The sequence below is a fragment of the Leptosomus discolor genome, chromosome 3, assembly GCF_034619465.1.
Source record: "Leptosomus discolor isolate bLepDis1 chromosome 3, bLepDis1.hap2, whole genome shotgun sequence".
NCBI classification, from domain to species: domain Eukaryota; kingdom Metazoa; phylum Chordata; class Aves; order Leptosomiformes; family Leptosomidae; genus Leptosomus; species Leptosomus discolor.
Window position 1 is genome coordinate 10,110,631 of NC_141393.1, and position 20,221 is coordinate 10,130,851.

General features: G+C 39.7%; 1 protein-coding gene across 2 annotated transcripts in view; it reads left to right on the forward strand.

Moving 5' to 3' along the window:
* Positions 1-20,221, forward strand: part of JAG2 (jagged canonical Notch ligand 2) — a 70,797-nt gene that overhangs the window by 16,659 nt on the left and 33,917 nt on the right. For both annotated transcript variants that reach the window (XM_086462275.1, XM_086462276.1), the window contains exons 3-5: positions 10,257-10,311; positions 17,394-17,648; positions 18,655-18,715. In XM_086462275.1, coding sequence (XP_086318401.1) covers positions 10,257-10,311; positions 17,394-17,648; positions 18,655-18,715 — 371 coding nt within the window. The remainder of the gene's footprint in view (positions 1-10,256; positions 10,312-17,393; positions 17,649-18,654; positions 18,716-20,221) is intronic.

Sequence of the window (20,221 nt, forward strand, 5' to 3'; positions counted from 1 at the left end):
AAGAGTAACTAGGAATAGCACCAGCCTTCATCTATGTTACATAGAAGCCAGTAGGGATTGGGTTTGATTACTGAAATAGAATAGCTGAAGTTTGGAGGTGGATTGCCTAATTATTTTAGTTACTTTTCTGTGTAAACCTTAATTTAGTCTTCCCCAAGACAAATACTGTTTTTCTTATACCAGGATTCACAAATGTGCTGTCAAATTTTTGTGTGAAAAATGGCTATAAAACAAGTAAGCTTAGTATTTCACTTGACACTTGTCAATCTTCAGCTAACTGATAAATGATAAATGCTTGCTGAATTTGAGCATTTCTCTTATCTCGTCTTGGATGACTCTATGTTCTGCTTTGTGTCACCTGACTTAATCACTTTTAAAAGACTGTCTGGATTACCTTTTCCTCAGGGGAAGTTCAGAGGCCTACAGTCCTCTAAACCTTTATTTGATATAGTAAGATCTTCCCATTAATAGCTCTAGCTCAACTTGTCTTTTCTTCTGAATAGCATTTGTTGCATCTACTGCAACAAGTATGTGGCTTGCTATGGATGTATCACATACATGGTTTGGTGGTTTTTGCAATTATTTTATTTAATGCAACATTTCAGTATTGCATAAAGGAGAATCTTCATTAGATTTTTCAATTATGACTTCTGTTATGGTGTTCCAAGAGGAGTTCTGAGCTGTAATTATAAATCTAATTTAGAACTGTTCTTTGTTTCTCCTGACTTCTCTTTTTTCCCTGAAACATTCCTTGGTCACAGTTTTGAGTACCCTGGCATAGATACTAGTGGCTTAGGCAGGTGTGCAAGATTCTACAGTGTAATTTTTTTTTAATTTATTTTTTAGCATGCTCTTGTTTTCATGTCAGCCATCAGAAAAAGTGGAATACTTGCTTCAGAGCAGCACCTGTGCTGAAACCAGAGTTCAGGGAACATAAGCAAATGTTCATGGAAGGCTACGGGCAAGAATATAGAAAATTTCTTTTCATTCTCTCAAGTTTTGTTTTCAACCTGGGAACTTCCTGAAGTAGTTGTGATTGGTCTCCCCTAAGACCCCACAAAGCTCTTAAAACCACTTTGCCCTTAGGTGACCTGTGTAACATTTTGTCAGGCTTTGCATGAAGTGCCAACTTCTCTTACTTTTTTTTCTCCTGACCATGGCTCCTGTTAGCTTAATTTGTTGCCCTTTAGTTCTTGTCAAGAACAAGAAAATGAATGATCTATCCCTAACCATCCCCAGGGCCTTTGGTAATGTAGACTTCTATCACATACTCCTGTTGTCTCTCTTCCAGGCTGAGGAGTTTTGACCAACTCTTTCCTTCCTTTCATGAAATTTGATTCTTTTTTCTTTCTTGTAACTTTTCTCTGGACCTTTGATTTCTAACATTCCCCTCTTGGGGGATGCTATTCATCCTGTCTCTTGGGGAGGGACAACAGGAGAACCACACTGGTTCCTTCCACCTTCAGTTGCAGAATCGTACAGTGGCATAACAGTGAATGTCATCTTCCTTGTTTTTCCCCCTATTCTCTAGCCTCCCTTTCTAGCCAGGGTGCACTTTCCAAATGACTTCTGAATGTTAAGTAGTCAAGACATGGATGAGAGTGGGAAGCTGATCTCTTACTGTGATCTGATCAAAGAATTTGTTGAACTTGTGAAGGAAACTGGCTTAGCTAGAAACAAGATGGCTTTGGTAGGTTGAAGGAGTAGCTGTTTATGGAATTGACAAGTCACAAGACTTTTGTGAAACCTTGCTTATCAATAAAAATTTGCACAGAGCTACAAAGTCACAGGTGTAGTTACTTGGGGTTATATAAGGCTCTCTGAAAATCAGTTTACATTCAACAAGTTTGGAAGTTTAAATGACAAGATTTGAAATGCTGTACTCCTATTATGGCAATTGGTACAAAGATTTCTTAAAGATACTGTGGAAAGAGAAAGAAATAATCAGTGAGATTAAACTGTGTATCTGTTAGTCTAAGAACTAGTTTAAAGACCACCTAGAATGCCACTATTCTAGTCACTAGAATAAAATTGTGGTTACTGATCATACTGATTAATTTGATTTTTCTTTTTTCATGAGCATTATGCTTGTTCATCCAGTTAACAAAAAAAAAAATCATTTATGTCACCCTTGATGTATTGATTAGTTTTGTAAACCAGTACTTGTGTTGAGACTGGTACACGATAGCATGGATTGGTATTAAACATCAATATTCTTCTTGTTTCTTGCTGGAAAATCTCAGCAAAGGCAAGTTATCACAGGAGCCCTTGTACCTGAGTAGCTAAGGTTTCACTGATACTTTTTTTTTTGGTTTAGTTCTGGAAGTATGAGGAAAATAAATTATTTGGAAGGCAATCCTACAGTGTTTGTTCGAATTTAAGCGACCACAGTTGACAGCTTGGACTTCAGAGCTGGAACTTAATCTGCCTGAGTACAGCAGAGATGTGTATATGCTGGAATTGGGGGAAGGGGGGCTGGAGTAGGATAGGGATGAATAGCAGATGGCTATAAAAAGCAGAGGCAGGAATTACTTCTATTCTGCAGGGCTAGCATTGCTGCTATGTGTGTTGTGGGGAAAGGCCCTGCTTTAAAATAGGGACAGGCTCTTCTAGAACAGTTAATGTCCTGTGAGGTGAGAATAGTCAGCAAATCAGCTTTTCTTCAGATAAAGTTCTGACATGACTGCTTGCTGGTCAGATATCCTGCAGTTTTTCTAAATAAGAAGCTAGTGAATTGCTTGTGGCACTATGAAAACTTAGTGAGGTGCATGCTTCCCATTTAATGAAGGATGCTGCTGCTCTGTCTGCAGCAGCTGTCTGACAGAGGGTGCTGTCAAAAGTCAGGGCTGGTACTCAGGGACTGGGAGCAAATACTCTCTCTAAGATGTTATTTGTCACAAGGTCGAATCAGCTGAAATTTACTTTGTCTATCTGTCTAGGGTGCTAAGTTACAAGAAACTTGTGGAGTTTTTCTTCACATGGCTTAGCTTCTCGTATGTAGAAGGATCTCCAGAGAGCTCTCTCTTTGCTCAGTACATGGTCTGAGGTGACTGCATTAATGTTCTCCCTTGAGGAACTCTAGTTGGGGACATGGCATTTTGGCCTCTTGTGAGCTACCTGAAGATGGGTCGTTGTTCCTACAGGCATTAGGTAAAGCTAGTATGTGACTTCGGGTGATTTTTAGAAATCCACAGCTAAAATGTTTGCTGTCCCATGATATATCAAGTGCCCCTCATATTGAGAAAGTCCTGTTGCATTCTGCCATTGCAGCAGGATCAGAGTGTTTTCAAACCTTTACTTGAGGTTCTTCCTACAGTTATATCATCTGGTGAGGTATGTCATGATCTAGTAGTTTGATCTCCTTGGAGAGAAGCACACTGTGCTCCTGTTTCACAAAGCACTGGGCACTGCCCAATAGATGTTGTAATATCCCCTCCTTGAAGTTGTTCTATCTCTTAGATGCGTGCAGCTGATTGTTAGTAGGATTCTTCCACCTAGCTGCTGGATAATTTTCTGTAACTGGAGGTGAGTCTCTACCTGGGTGTTAAATTTGATATACGGACTCCAAGATTGACTCAAACTTATTCATCTGTTGTTTTTATTTGCGCTCCTTTTGCAACACAGTGAGTCTTAATAGTCTAGACATCTAGATTTCCCCCTGCCACCCCCATATGCTTACACACTTACACACTCCTCCAGTTTTGACTTTGCTTAGTTTGGAGGAGGGGTGGAATGAAGTGTTCAAACTTGTGTAGGTGGAGATATCAGCCCGTTGGCTGCTAACCATAGCAAAAAATACACCACCCCCACCACACACCCCTACCCCCAGTTTTGCAGGCTTCCTAAAGATTGTCAGGTGGGGCTAATTTGTAGAGTTGCCCTCACACAACAGTAGGGCTCCAAAGTTTGTAAACATCATCCTGCTTTTGTGACTGGGCCAAGAGAAGTATAACTGCAGTAATTGCTCTCAAACAGAAGGCTTCAACTTGCTCAACTGCTTTCTGCTATCTGCTGCTGATGTTTGCAGTACTCTGACCTGGCCTTGTACAGCACTCCTAACAAAATGGGATTGTTTGGCCCTGGTTTCCAAAGGGAAAGCTTTTGTTTAGGACTTGCTGTGCCAGTGGTGCTTACTTCTCAGATGAAAAATGAGGGTTTAGAGGATGGGCATCGTCATAATGTTGTGTGGTGGAATGGCTTTTGTTCAGCAGACAAGTTCCTGCATGTGAATGTGGCTGAAATATTCCTTCAAGATTCAAAAAACCAGCCCCTTCCCCCCCCTCCCAGCCTCAAAATGCAGAACATTTATTTCTTTAGTAAAGTTCTCAATTATGGCTTTATAATGTCTGCTTCTAAAAGGTCAACCTGCAGGCTCATTCCATCTGCCCTTAAACCTGTGTTGAAGATGAGTCCTGGACCTTCTCAGAATCTTTCTTAAATTTCTTCCTTTCTCCCTTTGCATTTCTGGATTATTCATGAGGAAGTTGTAAGAACTTGCTGCAGAGCTCCTGGGGAAGGAAATGGAACATGCTTGCCTTGAAGTCAGCTTTTTCCATGGCGAGCAGGCTGCCTGGGGGAGGGGGAGAGGTGCTGAAAGAAGAAAAGGGGGGGGTGGGGAGACCTTTGCTTGCCTCACTTGTCTAGAAGTTTCTTAGGAAAGCAAGTATGAGTTGACTGTGCTGATCAAGACTTACTGGACTTGTCTACAAGGAATATTGGTGATAACTTATTTCAGAAGCTACAAAAATTATGCTAGTAATAAGAATAGTGATGTGCTATTGTTGTTTGACCTGTCTTTACAGTTGAAATGTTCAAATACAAGTGTTGCTTATCCTTGATTGAGTTTTGAAAGGAAATGGTATTGACTGGTGATGACACCCTGCATTTACTGTGTGACCGTGGAACAGAAAGATAAGTTGGGCTCTGGATTTGTTTAGGAGCCACACTTTCTTCCACTTCATACTCGATTCCTGATTTCTTCTGAGTTTGTTTTCTGTGGAAACTCCAGTCAGTCCTTTTATTCACATGAAGTTGATAAATCTTTGTCTGTTAGAATAAAAGTATTTTAGTATACAGTAGCATGTTATTGATGCAGAAAACACCAAGTATTGATTTCAGCTCAACCTTCACTTTTTGCATTTTTCAGACTTTGAGATGGAGAATATAATTTCTATACCTGACTGAAAGTGCTGTCAGCAGATTGATCATGTTTCTTGGGATGAAAAATCTGACGTGTCTGGTTTGCCAATAAAACCCCCCACCTTTTGAATGTTGATTTGCAAATATCAAGGTAATAGTAATAGTTCATGAAAAGACAATGCTGAACCAATATTACAGGTCTTGTTTCCCCCCTCCCCAGAAAGGAGGTCGCTGGGATAGTATGGGGAGTGTTTTGTTTAGCGTTAACAGTAGAATAATGCTTTGAAGTTGCTTTTGTCAACACCAGTCCTGAGAAAAAAAAACACAACTGAAGCAGCATCACCAGGATAAACAGCTTAATTTGTATCTTTCCAAACTACTTGGTATACCTGTTTAGTTAACTCCTATGAAATGGTTCTTTCATAAAGCTGTACTCTTCTGCTGACGTGTGCTGATGTGCTCTTCTGACTTGAACATCTTCTGGTTTTTGATTTAATGAGCACAAATGATGTCTTGTGTTTAATTCTTTCTAGAAGATAAACCTAGGCACCAAAGTCAGTAGTCAATTTTCAGTGCTCTGTGTTCACCCCCATCCCCTCTCCCTCCAGTCTGTGCTATGGTCACTTTTAAAATATTTTCTAAATATCTTGCTAGTACTAGTTGAAATGAACAACAGATACTACTTCACAAAGCTTTCCTTATATATAAGAGCAGACTGGAATGTGCATGTCCTGCTGTTGTGAGCTGAGCCTACAGCAAGAGTTCTGTCCAAGTTAGAAGATAAGTAGGTGTGGTGGTGTGTGTGTATTATGCATAAAAGACTTAGACATTTGGGGCATTCTTAGGATGGTTGTTAGAAAACTATAGTTAGATTTATGCAGGAACTTGAACACACATACGTATATCAATAGCCTCTGTGGAGACCTTCTTACCTTAAATAGCTTTTAAGCTCGCCTGTTCTTATTAAAGGTATGGCAAAGTGCCAGTACACTGCTGTATGATGTGAGGAGTTTAAAGATTTGCAGTATGGGTAGACCTTAGATTCTGGACAAGAGCTAAATTAATGCGTGTTCCATAATTGTTTTCCGTAAGCACGACTTAAGACAGACGTTGCCTGGTGTGAGTATCTGTGCTACAGAAGAGTCACTTGCAGCTGGTGCTAGCAGGAGATGTGCCAGGTGGTCTGTGTTAAGCTTCCTGTCGAAGAGTACAGACGTGACTATTGCAAGCCAATGGTACAGCTTTTATGAAATGAGTGTGTCCATTATGTAAGCTAAAAAGAAGTGTTTTTCAAAATTTACATCCGTTAGTGTTATTCAGCCTTTAGCTCTTACTCTTGGTATTGGGCAGGGTTACAATATGGATGAGTGTATGGATATTAACATTTCCACTAATAAATGTTTTTGATAGTCAAACAAATCTTTCTGATAGTTGAGCAATAACTAGAGGTCTCTCAGTGCAGCATAACATGAACATATTAGTAATACGGATGCTTCTTTTTAAGTTTTCAGATGTTGCTTTAAAGTGAAGTGCAAAATTCCAAAGATTTTAAACAGATGTCATGTTAGACTTTATACTTGGGGGTTGGGTGGTGTTTGAACCAGTAGATTAAGGATCCGTTTCCTGGTTTGAGGTGTAGTAATTGTAACGTGACAATCCATCATGCTACCGCATAGAGGAATTCCTCTTTAAAGTTATTGACTAGCTGGAGGTAACAAAGAGATGACAAGTCGGTTGGTAACCCTCTGTCTTCTGTAGAGGTAAAGTAGCCACAAAAATCAGTTTCTCTTCTGGTTATGTTCTTACTATGTCTGTTGGGGGGTTTTGGAGGGTGACTGTAGCTGCCAGTAGAACACAGGAAGTGGCACAACTGGGACAGTACTGTCCCAGTACTCTTTACTGCCATGTGCTTGCTCATGTGTAAATGTCTGAGTGCTAGCCTGTTAGCCCAGCAGTAGACATGGGGAAACTGAGTCTATGGGATGCCAGTAAGCAAAAGGATTTTTGTCTTTGTTGTGTACGTTCTTTAAAGGTTTTTATAGATGGCCTTACAGTTCTCGATGGTCACCATTGAATGGGAGGATGATAAAAGCAAGTGCTTGAGATCAGGCCTGTGCAACCTGAGGCTTGCAGAGCCACGTCCTTGCCCTGCCTGCCACCAGGAGGCAGCAGGAGCTGTGTGGGCTGCAGAGGTCACTTGTTTGACCAGAAATTAAGTTGTTCCACATCTTTGAAGAAGAGCTGTGTGCCAGAGTCATAATTGCTTGTAATGTACTGTTCAGTTTCTGTAAGGTAGTAGAGGAATATTTTCAACTCCAGAGTCTATGCGATCTTAGATGGTCAGATTTGCCACCAGAGCTATGGGACTCTTATTTTAAACTTCTTAAAATTGGTAGAATGCCCCTTTAACCCCATTCTCACCTTCAAGCATGAGTATGCTGGAACAGTGCATTGTGTGGAACTCTTTATCCACAAAAACTCCCTAGCATCCTAGGCAAAGATGCAAATCTGCTTTCAAGTGGAATGATGGGAAGGCAGTTGACTGATCTATTTCCTAAAGCAGCAAGTCCAGCTTAAATGTCTTTCTGTCTTAGCCTGTGTGGGCAGTCAGATGCAACATCCGACTTGCAGTAGGAAAGACCAGCGCTCACACAAGATGAGTAAGTGGACATCTGGAAGCACTTGAGCACTATTTTGTACTACTGGTATGAATCAATGGAACGCAGGAAAACTGAGGGATACATTTGAAGATCAGTTGTTAAAAGCAGGAGAGGTGGATAACAGAGCTTTGGATCATGCATTGATTTGCAGAATTCTGCCTAGGTTAACACTTAATTTTGATGGAAAGTGAGGAAACTTGCAATTGCCAGGAGATAAGGTTAGGGCAATGCTATATAGTACTTATTTTCTGATAGTATTCACTCTGGTTATTTTTCAGGTACCAGTTTAGGAGAGGGGTGGCAGGTAGTGTTTTCAGAATGCAGTAGGATCCTATCCTACTGTAATGGCCTTAAGGTGCACCAGGGGAGATTCAGGCTGGATATTAGGAAGAAATTCTTTACTGAAAGAGTTGTCAGGCACTGGAGCAGCCTGCCCAGGGATGTGGTGGAGTCACCACCATTGGAGGTGTTTAAGGGACAGGTAGATGTTGTGCTTAGTGACATGGTTTAATGGTGTTGATAAAGCCTGCACAAAGGTTGGACTCGATCTTGAAGGTCTCTTCCAACCAAAACTGTTCTATGATTCTATCCTGCTTCCCTAAATGCTGAGACTGGGGGGGGGGGGGGGGGGGCAGGGGAGAGCAGGGCATTGGAGGGTGTCGCTACCGAAATGCTCCGCTACCACTGGTTTTCAAAAAATTTGTGGAGCTGTGAGTTGTGCTGTGTACCTCAGAAGCAGAGGCCTGTACTTTCTCAGCTGCTCTCTATCAGTTATCTTTTTCCAAAGGCAGTTCAGGCTCAAATATGCCTCTGTCCAGTGTAGTCACCGCTGAGCCTTTTTCCCCCTCCTTTCTTGAGTGTAATCTGTTTACTGCTAAACCTGTGTCTGTTTCAATGATGGAAAATCATTTTCCCTACTATATGTCTGAAGCTGAAAGTACAGAAGAAAGACGTTTTTCAAAGGCGTAGTTTGTGGTTTATATGTTAATGTAACTGAGCAATAGAAAAAAACATGCACTCAATTAAGTGCCTTTCTGAATGGATCCCTTGCTATGAAGGACCTCAAGCAAAGAGCCCTTCTCTTAGGTGCTGCACTGATCTTTATTCTTATTGTTCCAAAATTGGGGGATTTCAGTGTTGTGATCAAATCTTCTTGGAGGGGAGGTGAGGGGCATACAAAGTACTTATGAGCTATCTCTAAGTAAAAATGTACATCTCCTGATGTAACAGTAAAACAGTTCTAAGCACCCTATGAAAGGCAGCTAAATTCTTACAGAATCCTCTTCCTAAGACGGTGCTCTTAATTTCTTGGCTGAATGTCCCCAGGTCCATGTGAATTCGTAGCCTGTGAGTTCTATGCACATTAAGGCTTGGCTTTGCTGTATTTAATGAGCTCCAGTTTTTGGTGTGGCTTACCTCTAAGCGTGAAGAGGTATACATAAGAGTTTTAGGATAGTGGTGCAATAACTTTTTCTGTTCTTGGTGGTTTTTTCCTTGGTCTTAAATGTATGTGAGAATCTCAATTTTTAACTTGGACAAGTTGGAAACTATGAAAGCTGAAGGATTTGATAGCTAGTCTTGTTAAGCTCGAAACAGGTAAATGTTACGTGTATGCATAAGGTAACTTTTTCCTAAATAAGTTTAGTATTTGAATGCCAGCATCTATCCTACGTATTTGATCATAAAACCAAGAAAAATGCCTGAAGCCTTGCTTTAGTAAAACAAAGCCTTCCCTGTTTTTTCGAAATAATTTTAAAACTGTCTGGAATCATGTTTTCCTCTTTCCTCAGGGGAAAGTATACTACCAAGCATGCTTCCTTTAACAATTATATTTCTGCCATGTGTTTTGCAGGTCCATTTTTCACACTACCCCTTTCATGAGGAAAGTCTAAATTCTTGATAGATGCATGGTGGATTTTTGTATGCTTCTTCTTTTAGATGTTTTTCTAGGAAACAGCAGAGAGATCTGTTTATCTAGACTGATGTTTTGTGTGCTTCCTAAAGGATGGCTCTGATTTTTACTCATTTATTTTGGTCTTCAGTTGCTTAGGTCTTAAATGCCCTAGCTGTTCCCCAACGTTCAAGACCCCTCATTCAAACCTCTTATGGCTACTTCTGAAAAGGATTTCTGTGGCTAAGCAAAGCTGAGAAATTAGATGCTGTGGGAGGAGAATAATAATAATAATAATAATAATTCAGTCGGGGGGGGGGGGGGGGGATCTTTTTGTTTTGCTGTTAGCATGCTTTGCCCCACAATTTGTAATACTGTTATATTTTGTGCTTTGGAGAAGATGCCTTCACTTCTCTGCTGTCATGTGAAAGCCCTTGAAGTTTTTAACTTCTTTCAGTTGGCTTTCTTGTAGCAGCAGTATCTGCTGCATCCTGAATCACTGTTTATCTGGTGTGTAACAGTAGGGGTTTTTGTTACTGTCTAACTGGTGTCTTGTTTCTTTTCAGAGATCTTTCACATTAATAATAGAAGCATGGGATTGGGATAATGATACAAAAGCTGGTGAGTATTTATGTAAAACTTGTAGTTTGCACTTACCCTGTGCTGTATGTACACAGACTGGGGAGAGGGGAAATGGTATGCTGCTGCAGTTAGCCATCCCTCCAAATCAGTCTGAATGCAAGCCTGCTAAGTAAAGGTCATGTACAAATCCAAGCAGTCAATATTGGGTTAGGAACTGTGAAAAATTAGTACTAATAGGAAAAAGAACGGACAACAGTAAGGGAAGGGTGTAACAGGACTCTTAATTAGCTTTAAAAAAATGTTTTAAAATCATGGTAGACCCTTTTTTTAAAAAGGAAAATTTTCTGTGCTGTAGAGCTGCACTTTAAATTCTCCTCAGTTTACTCATAACCATGTTGTGGAATACTTTTCATAATCAGATAAACAGATAAGCGTTCTTGCTCCCCATGAAGTAACCATGCTTAATGTTTTTGAAAGTGTTGTAAATCTTGTTATGATTCCATTTGTTTCTCCTCAAGCACTGAAAGTTACTTTGTGTTTCTGGTCTGTAAATGGTAATGCTCAGTATCAGAGCAGGGCTATTGATCTGAAGGAAAAACAAGCTTATATAAATACTTCAAAATCTTATGAAGTTGGTCATTGCCATATTGTTGTTGAAGTAGGACTCTAGCTTGAACATACTTTTTGGTAGTGGCTTACAAACCTGTCTTTAATCAATGCTTTTGGCTACAAGTGTTAAGTGAACTTCAAACTTTGATTGTGGTTAATGATGGACTATTTAATCTTGGCTGGGATCAATGTGAAGGAAGAGAAGTGTTTGGACATCAAGATAGCAAAGGTTTATGCCCCAAATCATTATTAGCTTCTAATTATAGGTTGCATTCTCTGCTGCTTCACTGACCATCCTTATTGAGATCCATCAAGCATAAAAGAATTGGCAAAGCTCAATTGATATTAAGGCTACGTTAGCGTTTAAAGATCCTTTTACTTGAGGATTGGGATCAGTCCCACTTGCATTTTCCTGACAAACTTTCCTAACTTAAAGATGCTTCTAACACACTGTGTCTCCAATGATAGGCAAAGTAATGATGAGTTTGTAGTTTGTTCCTGATCCTTCCCTCTGTTAGAGTTAAGCTGCTTTTGTTTTGTTTAATAGCTCCTTCAAGTTTTTCTAATCACAGAATGTTAGGGATTGGAAGGGACCTCGAAAGATTATGTAGTCCAACCCCCCTGCCAGAGCAGGACCACCTAGAGTAGATCACACAGGAACATGTCCAGGCAGCTTTTGAATGTCTCCAGAGAAGGAGACTCCACAGCCTCCCTGGGCAGCCTGTTCCAGTGCTCCGTCACCCTCGCAGTGAAAAAGTGTTTCCTTATGTTAACGTGGAACCTCCTGTGCTCCAGCTTGCACCCATTGCCCCTTGTCCTGTTGTTGGACATCATCGAGAAGAGCCCGGCTCATGTTTTCTTTAGTTCTCTGGTAATTGATGTTGCTGCAACCCTTCAATTGGTCCACAGCCTTCTTCAATGGCACTTCCCAAAGTTGGACGTGGTTTTCAAAATGAGATCTTGTGTGCTGAGAAGAGTAAGCCTGAATCATGAATAAGTTTAGCTGTCTGACATAGCGACAGATTGGAGGTGTCCTCTCAAATGTGTTCAAAAAGTACTACATGAAGTTAATTCCTTTAAATAGTTTCCAGTTTGGGAATAATTTACCTCGGGGTGGCCAGTACAGTGAATATTGGAATATTCGTGCCCTAGTTCTAGATGGCACATCTACTCATGGAACAGTGTAGGAGGGGTTGAACACAAAGAGTCTATCCTGCAGAACAGATCCGTAAGCATTTAAGTGCTGAATTTTGTTTTTTAATAAGCTACTTAAGTAACAGTCTTGTAACTTGCTATGTTTGTGTCTTAGAATTGACAAAATCCTCTTGCAAACCTGTAGCTTTAAAACCCAGGTTTCTCTTAAAATATTTTTGATAAGGGGACGGTCACTTCAGGCTTGTGCAAAGTCTTTCTTCTGCTTTTTAGCTTAACATGCTCTAACAAATCTGTTTACTTGCGTTGATGTTGTCTTTTTTTTTTTTTTTTTCCTGAGCTTCAGGCGAACAGGATATGTCTAAGGAGATGGCCCACTGGGCCTCTAGAATTTAACAGTTTGCGTGAACTATGGGAGTCTGTGTAAGTGTCGGATTGCAGTTTGGCTCTCATGGGGAACTGCCAGTGGAAGGTGAACTTCTCTTTAATATAGGCTACCAGAGAGGTGCTCTTGAGTTGTATTGTATCTGAAATCTAGAAGGCTTGTTGTGTGGATTTAGGAGGGTTTTCTTGGCCTATAAATTGGCTGAAGACTAGCTAAATGATTGTCTTAGTTAAATGTTTCTGTAGTCTGTTTACCATGATAGAGAACTGTTGCCTTGCCGTGCTGCAATTCAGACTTGCATATTAGCTTCCTAGGAAGAATTCCTTAGTGCTGAAGGGTGGTTTTTGGTTTTGTTTTTCATTGTTTTATTTGGGGTTTTTTGAGTGGTCTTGCTAGGGAGTCCTCCCAGTAGGTTTTTGCTTTGTGAATCTGTTAAGATGCAAAGACACTTCCCTTATATTTCTGCAAGGACTGCTGAACTGCTGAACAGGGACAGATCAGTAAAAATCTGTATGTAAGAGAATAGGAGAGGGAATATGGCAGCTCCTCCAGAGAAAAGACAAACAGTATCTGCATCCTGGAGGGATGAAGAGAGTATCTGTGGAAAGCTGAACTCCTTATCATATCCTGAACACCGAGCTGATCTCTGGATCAGGTTACATGTGTCTTCTATTTCTACTGTAAGAAAGATTAATCAAAGTAATTGCCAGAGTCTATAAGCTGATTAATTAGTTCCAAAGTCAGGTTTTGCATTCCTTTAATGGGGATGAGTAAGGCTGAAAGTTAAATGCAGGTCCTGTGTTCCAGCTTGGACTTTCAAGTGGGTATTTAGAAAAAACACACAACAAAAAACCCTAAACAAAACAACACAAACAAACAAACAAAAAAAAATCAAAACCTGGAAAGAGGGCTTTCCAGTGAACAACTTGAAGGTTTTAGAACAGTTATCATTCTTCCTTCCCTCTATGTCCCAGCATCCCATATTCTTCCTTGAACTTACTGAAAGCCAGGCAAGGGTGCCCAGAGCAGATCCTTAAAGTACCATCTCAATAATAAGTCTGCTGGGGCAAATGTTTCCCCACTACTTGCCTCAAACTGCAAACTCTTAAGAAGGGCTTTCAGGCCCTGATTCCTGAACTACTACTGCGCTTTTTTCCTCCTCTGTGCAGCAGGGTTGGCTCAGAGGAAGCTTCTGGCAGTGTAAGTGGTACCACTTGTTTGCTTTGGGAGGGTGGAGGAGGGGGAGAGGAAACTGCCTTAGATATAGAGTCACTGTAAAGGGCCTGTTCTCTGTCATCCGTCAGAGAATTTTGTGCTACTTTCCAGGTAAGTCATTTGGCTTGGCAAACTTGTAGCTGTACAGCAGAGGTCTTGGCAGCGCTTAACCCAACACTGGCATCTTCACATGTGAAGTAACTTTCCATTTGACTACATGCTGCAGGGATGCAGAGTTGCCCTTCTCTTTCATGTTAGTCTGTAGGAGACTAATCTGTCCTTACGGCTTTTTGAAATGATTGCTTGAAAAAGGCTGAAGAGAATGTGTTTCCTGAGGTGGGCACCTCCTGTTCCTTTGGGCATAAAGTTCATATGCTACCGTATGTGTGTTTTCAAGCAAACAGCTATCATGATCACCTTTTGTATTGCCCTTCGAGTGACTTGTTGCGAATGTCTGACCTGCTAAAAGTTAGGGTGTTGATGAGCACTGTTCTTATTTGGGTGTAGTCGTGGCTCCTGATTGCACAGTTACAGTTAAATACTCTTCAGGTAAGGCTTCCTCTTCCCCAAATCAGATGCTTCAGGAACATTAGGTAAAGAACCATCTTTTAGGCATCGTCTCCTTTCATGCAAACGTCTGTGCCACTATCTGCTTTTCTAGAGAGGCTTATAGGAAACTTAGTAATCAAGGAAAGAAAGCCTTCTTGCTTCTGAGGGGGGGGGGGGGAGGTTTTAAGTAGTATGCGCTGCTTTTTTGACCAATAACCAGGCAAGTTCAGTTAGGCAGCTCATTGCCTTTACTGAGGGCTAAAAGTAACGTGTGAGAGTTCCTAAAGTAAATTTTACTGGTAAACCAGATGCAGAGAACAAATTTGTCACATCAAAACAGTTAAATATGAGAGACTGAATATCTCCAGAAACACTTTGGCACTGTGGGGGAGGAGGGAGGAACCTTGACAAACATGTTCCTCCCTATGATTACAGATCTCTTTGGAAGATGCACCTTTTATTTGGAATCAGTTTTAAATTTGAAGTAAAGCAGAATTCTCATACTTACTCTGGTATCGAAGAGTTTAGTATTAGAACTTAATGGCTTGGAGCTGATTTCCTGATGCCTTTGTGCCTCGGGGTAAATTATTTGGCTTGCTTATTTAGGCTGTTAAGCCCCACTTTTACTGATAGAAGCTAAAGGAAAAGCTCTTAAGACTCAGAATACATTCTTTTTCAGAGGAGTTTTTGAAGATAAAGTTTGAGTGTTCAAAAAAAAAAAAGGGGGGCTATTGGGGTTATATCCCCTGTTCTCGACCCCAGGTATCAAGAGGACTGTTCTGCATAGGTATATTGCAATAGCTGTAATGCTTGTTCCAGTTGTTTAACTAGGTGTGAGGAATCTGCATTAGCCTGAAGGTGCTTGATAAGATTTTTGTTATATGAGCCACTCCTTTAATCTCAGGACTTGTTCTTCAGTCCGTCTGATGCACTTTGAGGAAATACTTTTATAGCAGTGGCTGTTGTAGCTGTTTTTGAAGAGGCTGTGTTACTTGTAGCTAGGAAATAGCAAATATGCATTATAGACCTATTTGTTCAATTTCCTTGACCGTTCAATGATTCAGCATTTTTCATTTATAGTTTTTCAGATCAATAGTTAGTGAAGAATAAGACTATAAAAGGATGTTGAATCTAATCATGAAGCTTTTAATGGTGACTGGTGGTATGATAGATACCCTGTTCAGTCAAAACCAAAATACAGACAGCCTTTTCTTAGCTTGCAGGTTTCTTGTCCTCTCTGCTGTTGGCCATGTGCTGCTGGATGACAGAGGAGTTCACGTAGAGGAATTAGAGCATTGAAGAACAGGAATAGACTTCAATGTGTCTTGTCTAGCCATAAAATGTTTTATACAGACTAGTCCAGGCAAGTGTGAATTGTAGCCTATACATGGCAGAACCACTTTTAATATTAAAGCACAGAGATGCTTTGAGTTCTGAATAATTGGAGAACCTTTCAATGCTTAATTACAACAGCTTTTATTTTAAGTTCAATATCCTTTGATTTTAAGAGGAAAGATTTTTATGGTAGAAGCAAGCATGAAAAAAGATGTTAAGGTAACAAAAGGCATCGAAGAGCTCACTACTGTAGCTTTCCTTTTCCTTTAATGTTGGAGTGACTGAAAATTGTCACTTGAGTAATTTTCCATGCTGAGGGAGAAGTGCAGCTTTGGTGAGAGATGCACAGGATACCTCTATGCTGTCAATAACTTCCTAGGTGACAAACAGTCACTTCTTTGGTTTTATTTTCTAAACAGATTAAGTTAATGAGGTCTAGAAAGTAAGTAGGTGAAATGCATTTGTTGAAAATGATAGTTTAGTGTTGCTTGCTACCAGCTTGGCATGTTTTATATCAATAATCTGAAGCTTGGACTTCATCTCACTACCATTACAGCCTCTTGCTGTGATTAGTTTTTGATTCTTAATTTCTTTTAACATGCAGTTTAAAGAATCTTTATTATTTAAGGAAAATGGATGCTGAAGCTCTGAGCTGGCAATATTGTAACTGTTTCACAAATGGGTATGAAATGCATGTGTACAAGTGGAGGTTCTGTACCTTTTCCTTGTTCTTAAATAGTGCTTGGAGTTCCAGCTGCAGCTTGCAGAGTCACCTAGAAAAACTCTTGCAGTGGGATGTTACCAGATTTGAATAGTGAAAACATTTGAAAACTCCTTTCACTGGGGTTACTCACTGTCTACTCTTACCCTTACTGTGCTTTGCTTATTCTTAACATTCGCTGAAGCAATTGTATAATTTCATTGTACTGTATAATTGTATCTCATCTCCTTGTACTGAAGATTCTATACCAAGAATAAGATGGATAAAAACATAAAATTGGATGTTCATAAAAATGAAAATACTTTGTTGGCAGTTCCACAGTCTTATATCAAGAATCCACTTGTCCCATGTGGTATATAATACTTTGTGCACATTTGGTCTCAGATAATGGAACTTGGCAGTAGCAGTGCTGCTGCTTTCTGTGAGGGCAGGGGAGGAGGCTTATAGAGTGTATTGCAAGAGTGATCACAATTATCAGTGGTTCCACTGAGGATAAGGATAAGTAGGATAAAGAGTTGAGAATGGCCCCTTGACAATGCTGGGTTCATTTGTGTGTTTCTTCTCAAAATGTCAAATACTGGCTACAGAAAGTGTTCTGTAAAATTCCTGTTAAAGATGTCTTGCCTTTATGGTAGAGTGACAAAATGGAAAGAAGCTAGCTTATGTGCATAATGCAAGCCTACCAGAGCATTTACTATTGCTTAGTAATTTTGCAGCAAATTGAGTATACTGTGTGTTTTTTTCTTTATTTTTAACTTGCACCAGAGAACTTTAATATCTCAGCTACTAGGTTATGCCAATTTTGCAATTTTTTAAGAACAAAAAGGAGGCAAAAAGAGCCTCAGATCAAGATAAAGCTGCTAGTTGTCAGCATGTGGGTGTGGTATTTTTGGCTGCTTTGAAAAATAAGCTATTTCCTATGGATTATGTTCCAGGGTTTTTTAATATTTCCTTTGGGATACTTTTTTAAATTTGCCTTCCTGTAATGAACTTTGCAAGGCAAAGGAAAATTCAGTTATACAGTAGATCTTTTATCATCTTAACATTTTCTTTACTAAGTTTTCTCTTAACCAGTTGAATAATTTTGATTTGAATTTATATGCTGTTGTGTGCTATCAAACTTACCACCTGTTGAATTTACCTTTTTTTAAAAAGGTGAAGACTTGTTAATAGAACGAGTGGCACATGCTGGCATGATCAACCCAGAAGATCGATGGAAGACACTACAATTTAATGGTCCTGTTGCCCATTTTGAAGTACAAATAAGAGTGAAGTGTGATGAAAATTACTACAGTGCTCTGTGCAATAAATTTTGTGGCCCTCGAGATGATTTTGTTGGTCACTACACATGTGATCAAAATGGAAACAAAGCCTGCATGGAAGGTTGGATGGGAGACGAATGTAAACAAGGTAGTATCGTTTGCTTCATTTTAGATTAGCTCTAGTGTAAATATAATAGGTATAAACTGCTGTAGGTATTTCTGTAGTGTCAGTGCTGTAGCATTTTAATTTTAATACATGCAGACTTTGTCCTTTGAATACAAATTTTTGAAAAAACATCCTCTATGAAGAGTGGAGCCCGGCGTGTGCTATGGGGGCTACAGAACGAATTTAGGATTCGAAATAGTGAAACATCTTTTTACTACTTGGGTTTTTTCGATGGTGGTGCTGCTTCAAAGCAAAATCACATATTACATCTGTTAATGTAAGATTTTATTGAACAGTGATAATATCAGTAATACTGTAGAATTTAATGATGTAAAAATGCCCTCCTAACACTATTTTTGCAAATGAAAAAGTTTTAGGTGTAATAAATGCAAAGCTGAAAGCTTTTTGATCGCTCTTAATGTGAACAGAAATTCAAGTGTAGTCATCTTTTTGAGTGTACCACTCAATCAAGTCTCTGCATTTTGCCTTCAGTTCTTGGTGCGTAATTAGTGCTAAAATTACTTGCCATACTCCTCTTTCTGTTGAGGGCTTCTTGGTTTTGTTTTCTATTCCTTTTCAGTAAAAAGCCTGTTAATGACAGGGGAGACTTTTTAGGTCTTACTCAAGGTCATGTGTATCTTTTGAAGCTTGGGTTTTCCAGTATAATACCAGTCTAATACCAGGTTTAAAAAATAACCGTATTTGATAAATGTTTCAGTGCTGACAGTTGCTGCAAACCTATTTGGTAGCAACTTTTTCAAGGAGTTACTTTAAATTATTTTTTTCATAAACAGTTATAATGGGGTTGAGTTTTTGTGAAATAGCTAGCTGGAAGCAACAACTGTTAGAACATGGCAAAAGGCAGTCTGCTTTGCACAAAAAAAGCCAAATAAAAGACAGAAGCCCTAGCTGAACAGTTCCAGATTGCTGCTGTATGAATGGATACCTAGCTGCCCGGACTGATGCCTCAATCTCTTTCTATTTACAGCTGTATGTAAACAAGGATGTAATTTGCTCCATGGGGGTTGCAGTACACCTGGGGAGTGCAAGTAAGTCTGCATGCTTGAGTATCTTTTTTTTATGAGTACTGATCTTTTTAGCGTTTTCTGTGTATGTCGCTGTGTACATTCTAAAGAGTCTACTTTAAAATGGAAAAACTTCTATACAAGAACATGGGTGGAAATACATCTGAAGCAGTTTTCAAATGTGTAAGAACTGCATATACGTCATATTGTTTTGCAATCCTGTTCTGTTTTTTGTGCATATAGGACTGAACAGATTTGCTTCATGTAATCCACAACTATGCCTTTATCAAATGAGAAAATTTTTTTTTTCTTTTGTTCTTTTCAAAATCCTTAGGAGCTTTGATCTTTATTGAGGGGAACTATTTGTTCCCCTCAAATAAAAAGGGGATCTTGCTGTTTGGACTGTTACAACTAGGAAATCCTCTCCTTCCTGGAACACAATCTCTATATGTTTCATCACCAAAATATAGTAAGCTTAGCTTTTCCAAGAAAAAAAAGGGTTTTTTTGGTAATGACAGAGATACAGTAGCAACCCCAACCTAAACTTTCTACCCCAGATGAATGGGTTTTGGTCCCTGAATACAAGAGAACAGCCTGAAATGTTCCCTTAACTTTGTGATGAAGCCTAAGTAGACTCTGTGATAGCAAGAGGAGTTGATTGTTTCCTTGTAAGAGTTCAAGCATCCAGTGTAGTAGGTCAAGGGGAAATGGGTGTTATTTTTACCCTGGCTGTTGAAGAAATGGGACAGGTCTGCTTGCAAGCTTGGAATCCTGTGTAAGTTCTTGAGTTTATTTGTGGTCAGAGTTGTATGTGTCCTTGTAAGAGCAGACTTATGCAGTGGTTCCTTTGTAATCTGTGTTGAATCTACTTGCTTGGAATGATGTGAAACTGAACTGGCTGCCAGAACCCCTGAGAGCTGACAAATACCATTTGTGGCAAGCTGTGATAGTTTAAGGCAATTCTGCTTCATCCTCCTACTAGTAACTACCACAACCATCACAGAAGTGTCAGAAATAGGATGCAGAAATAGGATTGCTGGGCTTAGAGCTAAGCTGGGGTTGAAATGCCAGTTTGTGAGCTGTGGCAGCTGACATGCAAACAAGTTTAATCCTGCTGGAAAGCCTGAAGTTTCTGACAGTGGGGTATGGCAGGTACCAAAGTCTTAAATCAGTGCACCACAGAGTGGCTTCTTACTGCCCTGAAACTTCCATCAGATGCTTCTGACTTGTAGAAAATTTGGTGTGTTGTAACTCAAATCTGACTAAAAACCGTAAATTCTGGTATATCAAGTGCAGCACTTCAGTGCATGTGCAGTTTCACTTCTGAAGAGCTATAAAACCTTCCTTAAAAGACTTTTTTTTTTACAAGGCAGATGTTTAAACCATGGCTTCCTTTTTGTAAGAAAGAATGTTTCTATTTAATGTTATTTGTGATCTTTTCATATTATTAAATAGCTTGCTTGTGATTTCAAGTATTGTGTGCCCCTACTGCTATTGGTGATTCTTTTAGGTTGCAGTAGAGATTGTGGT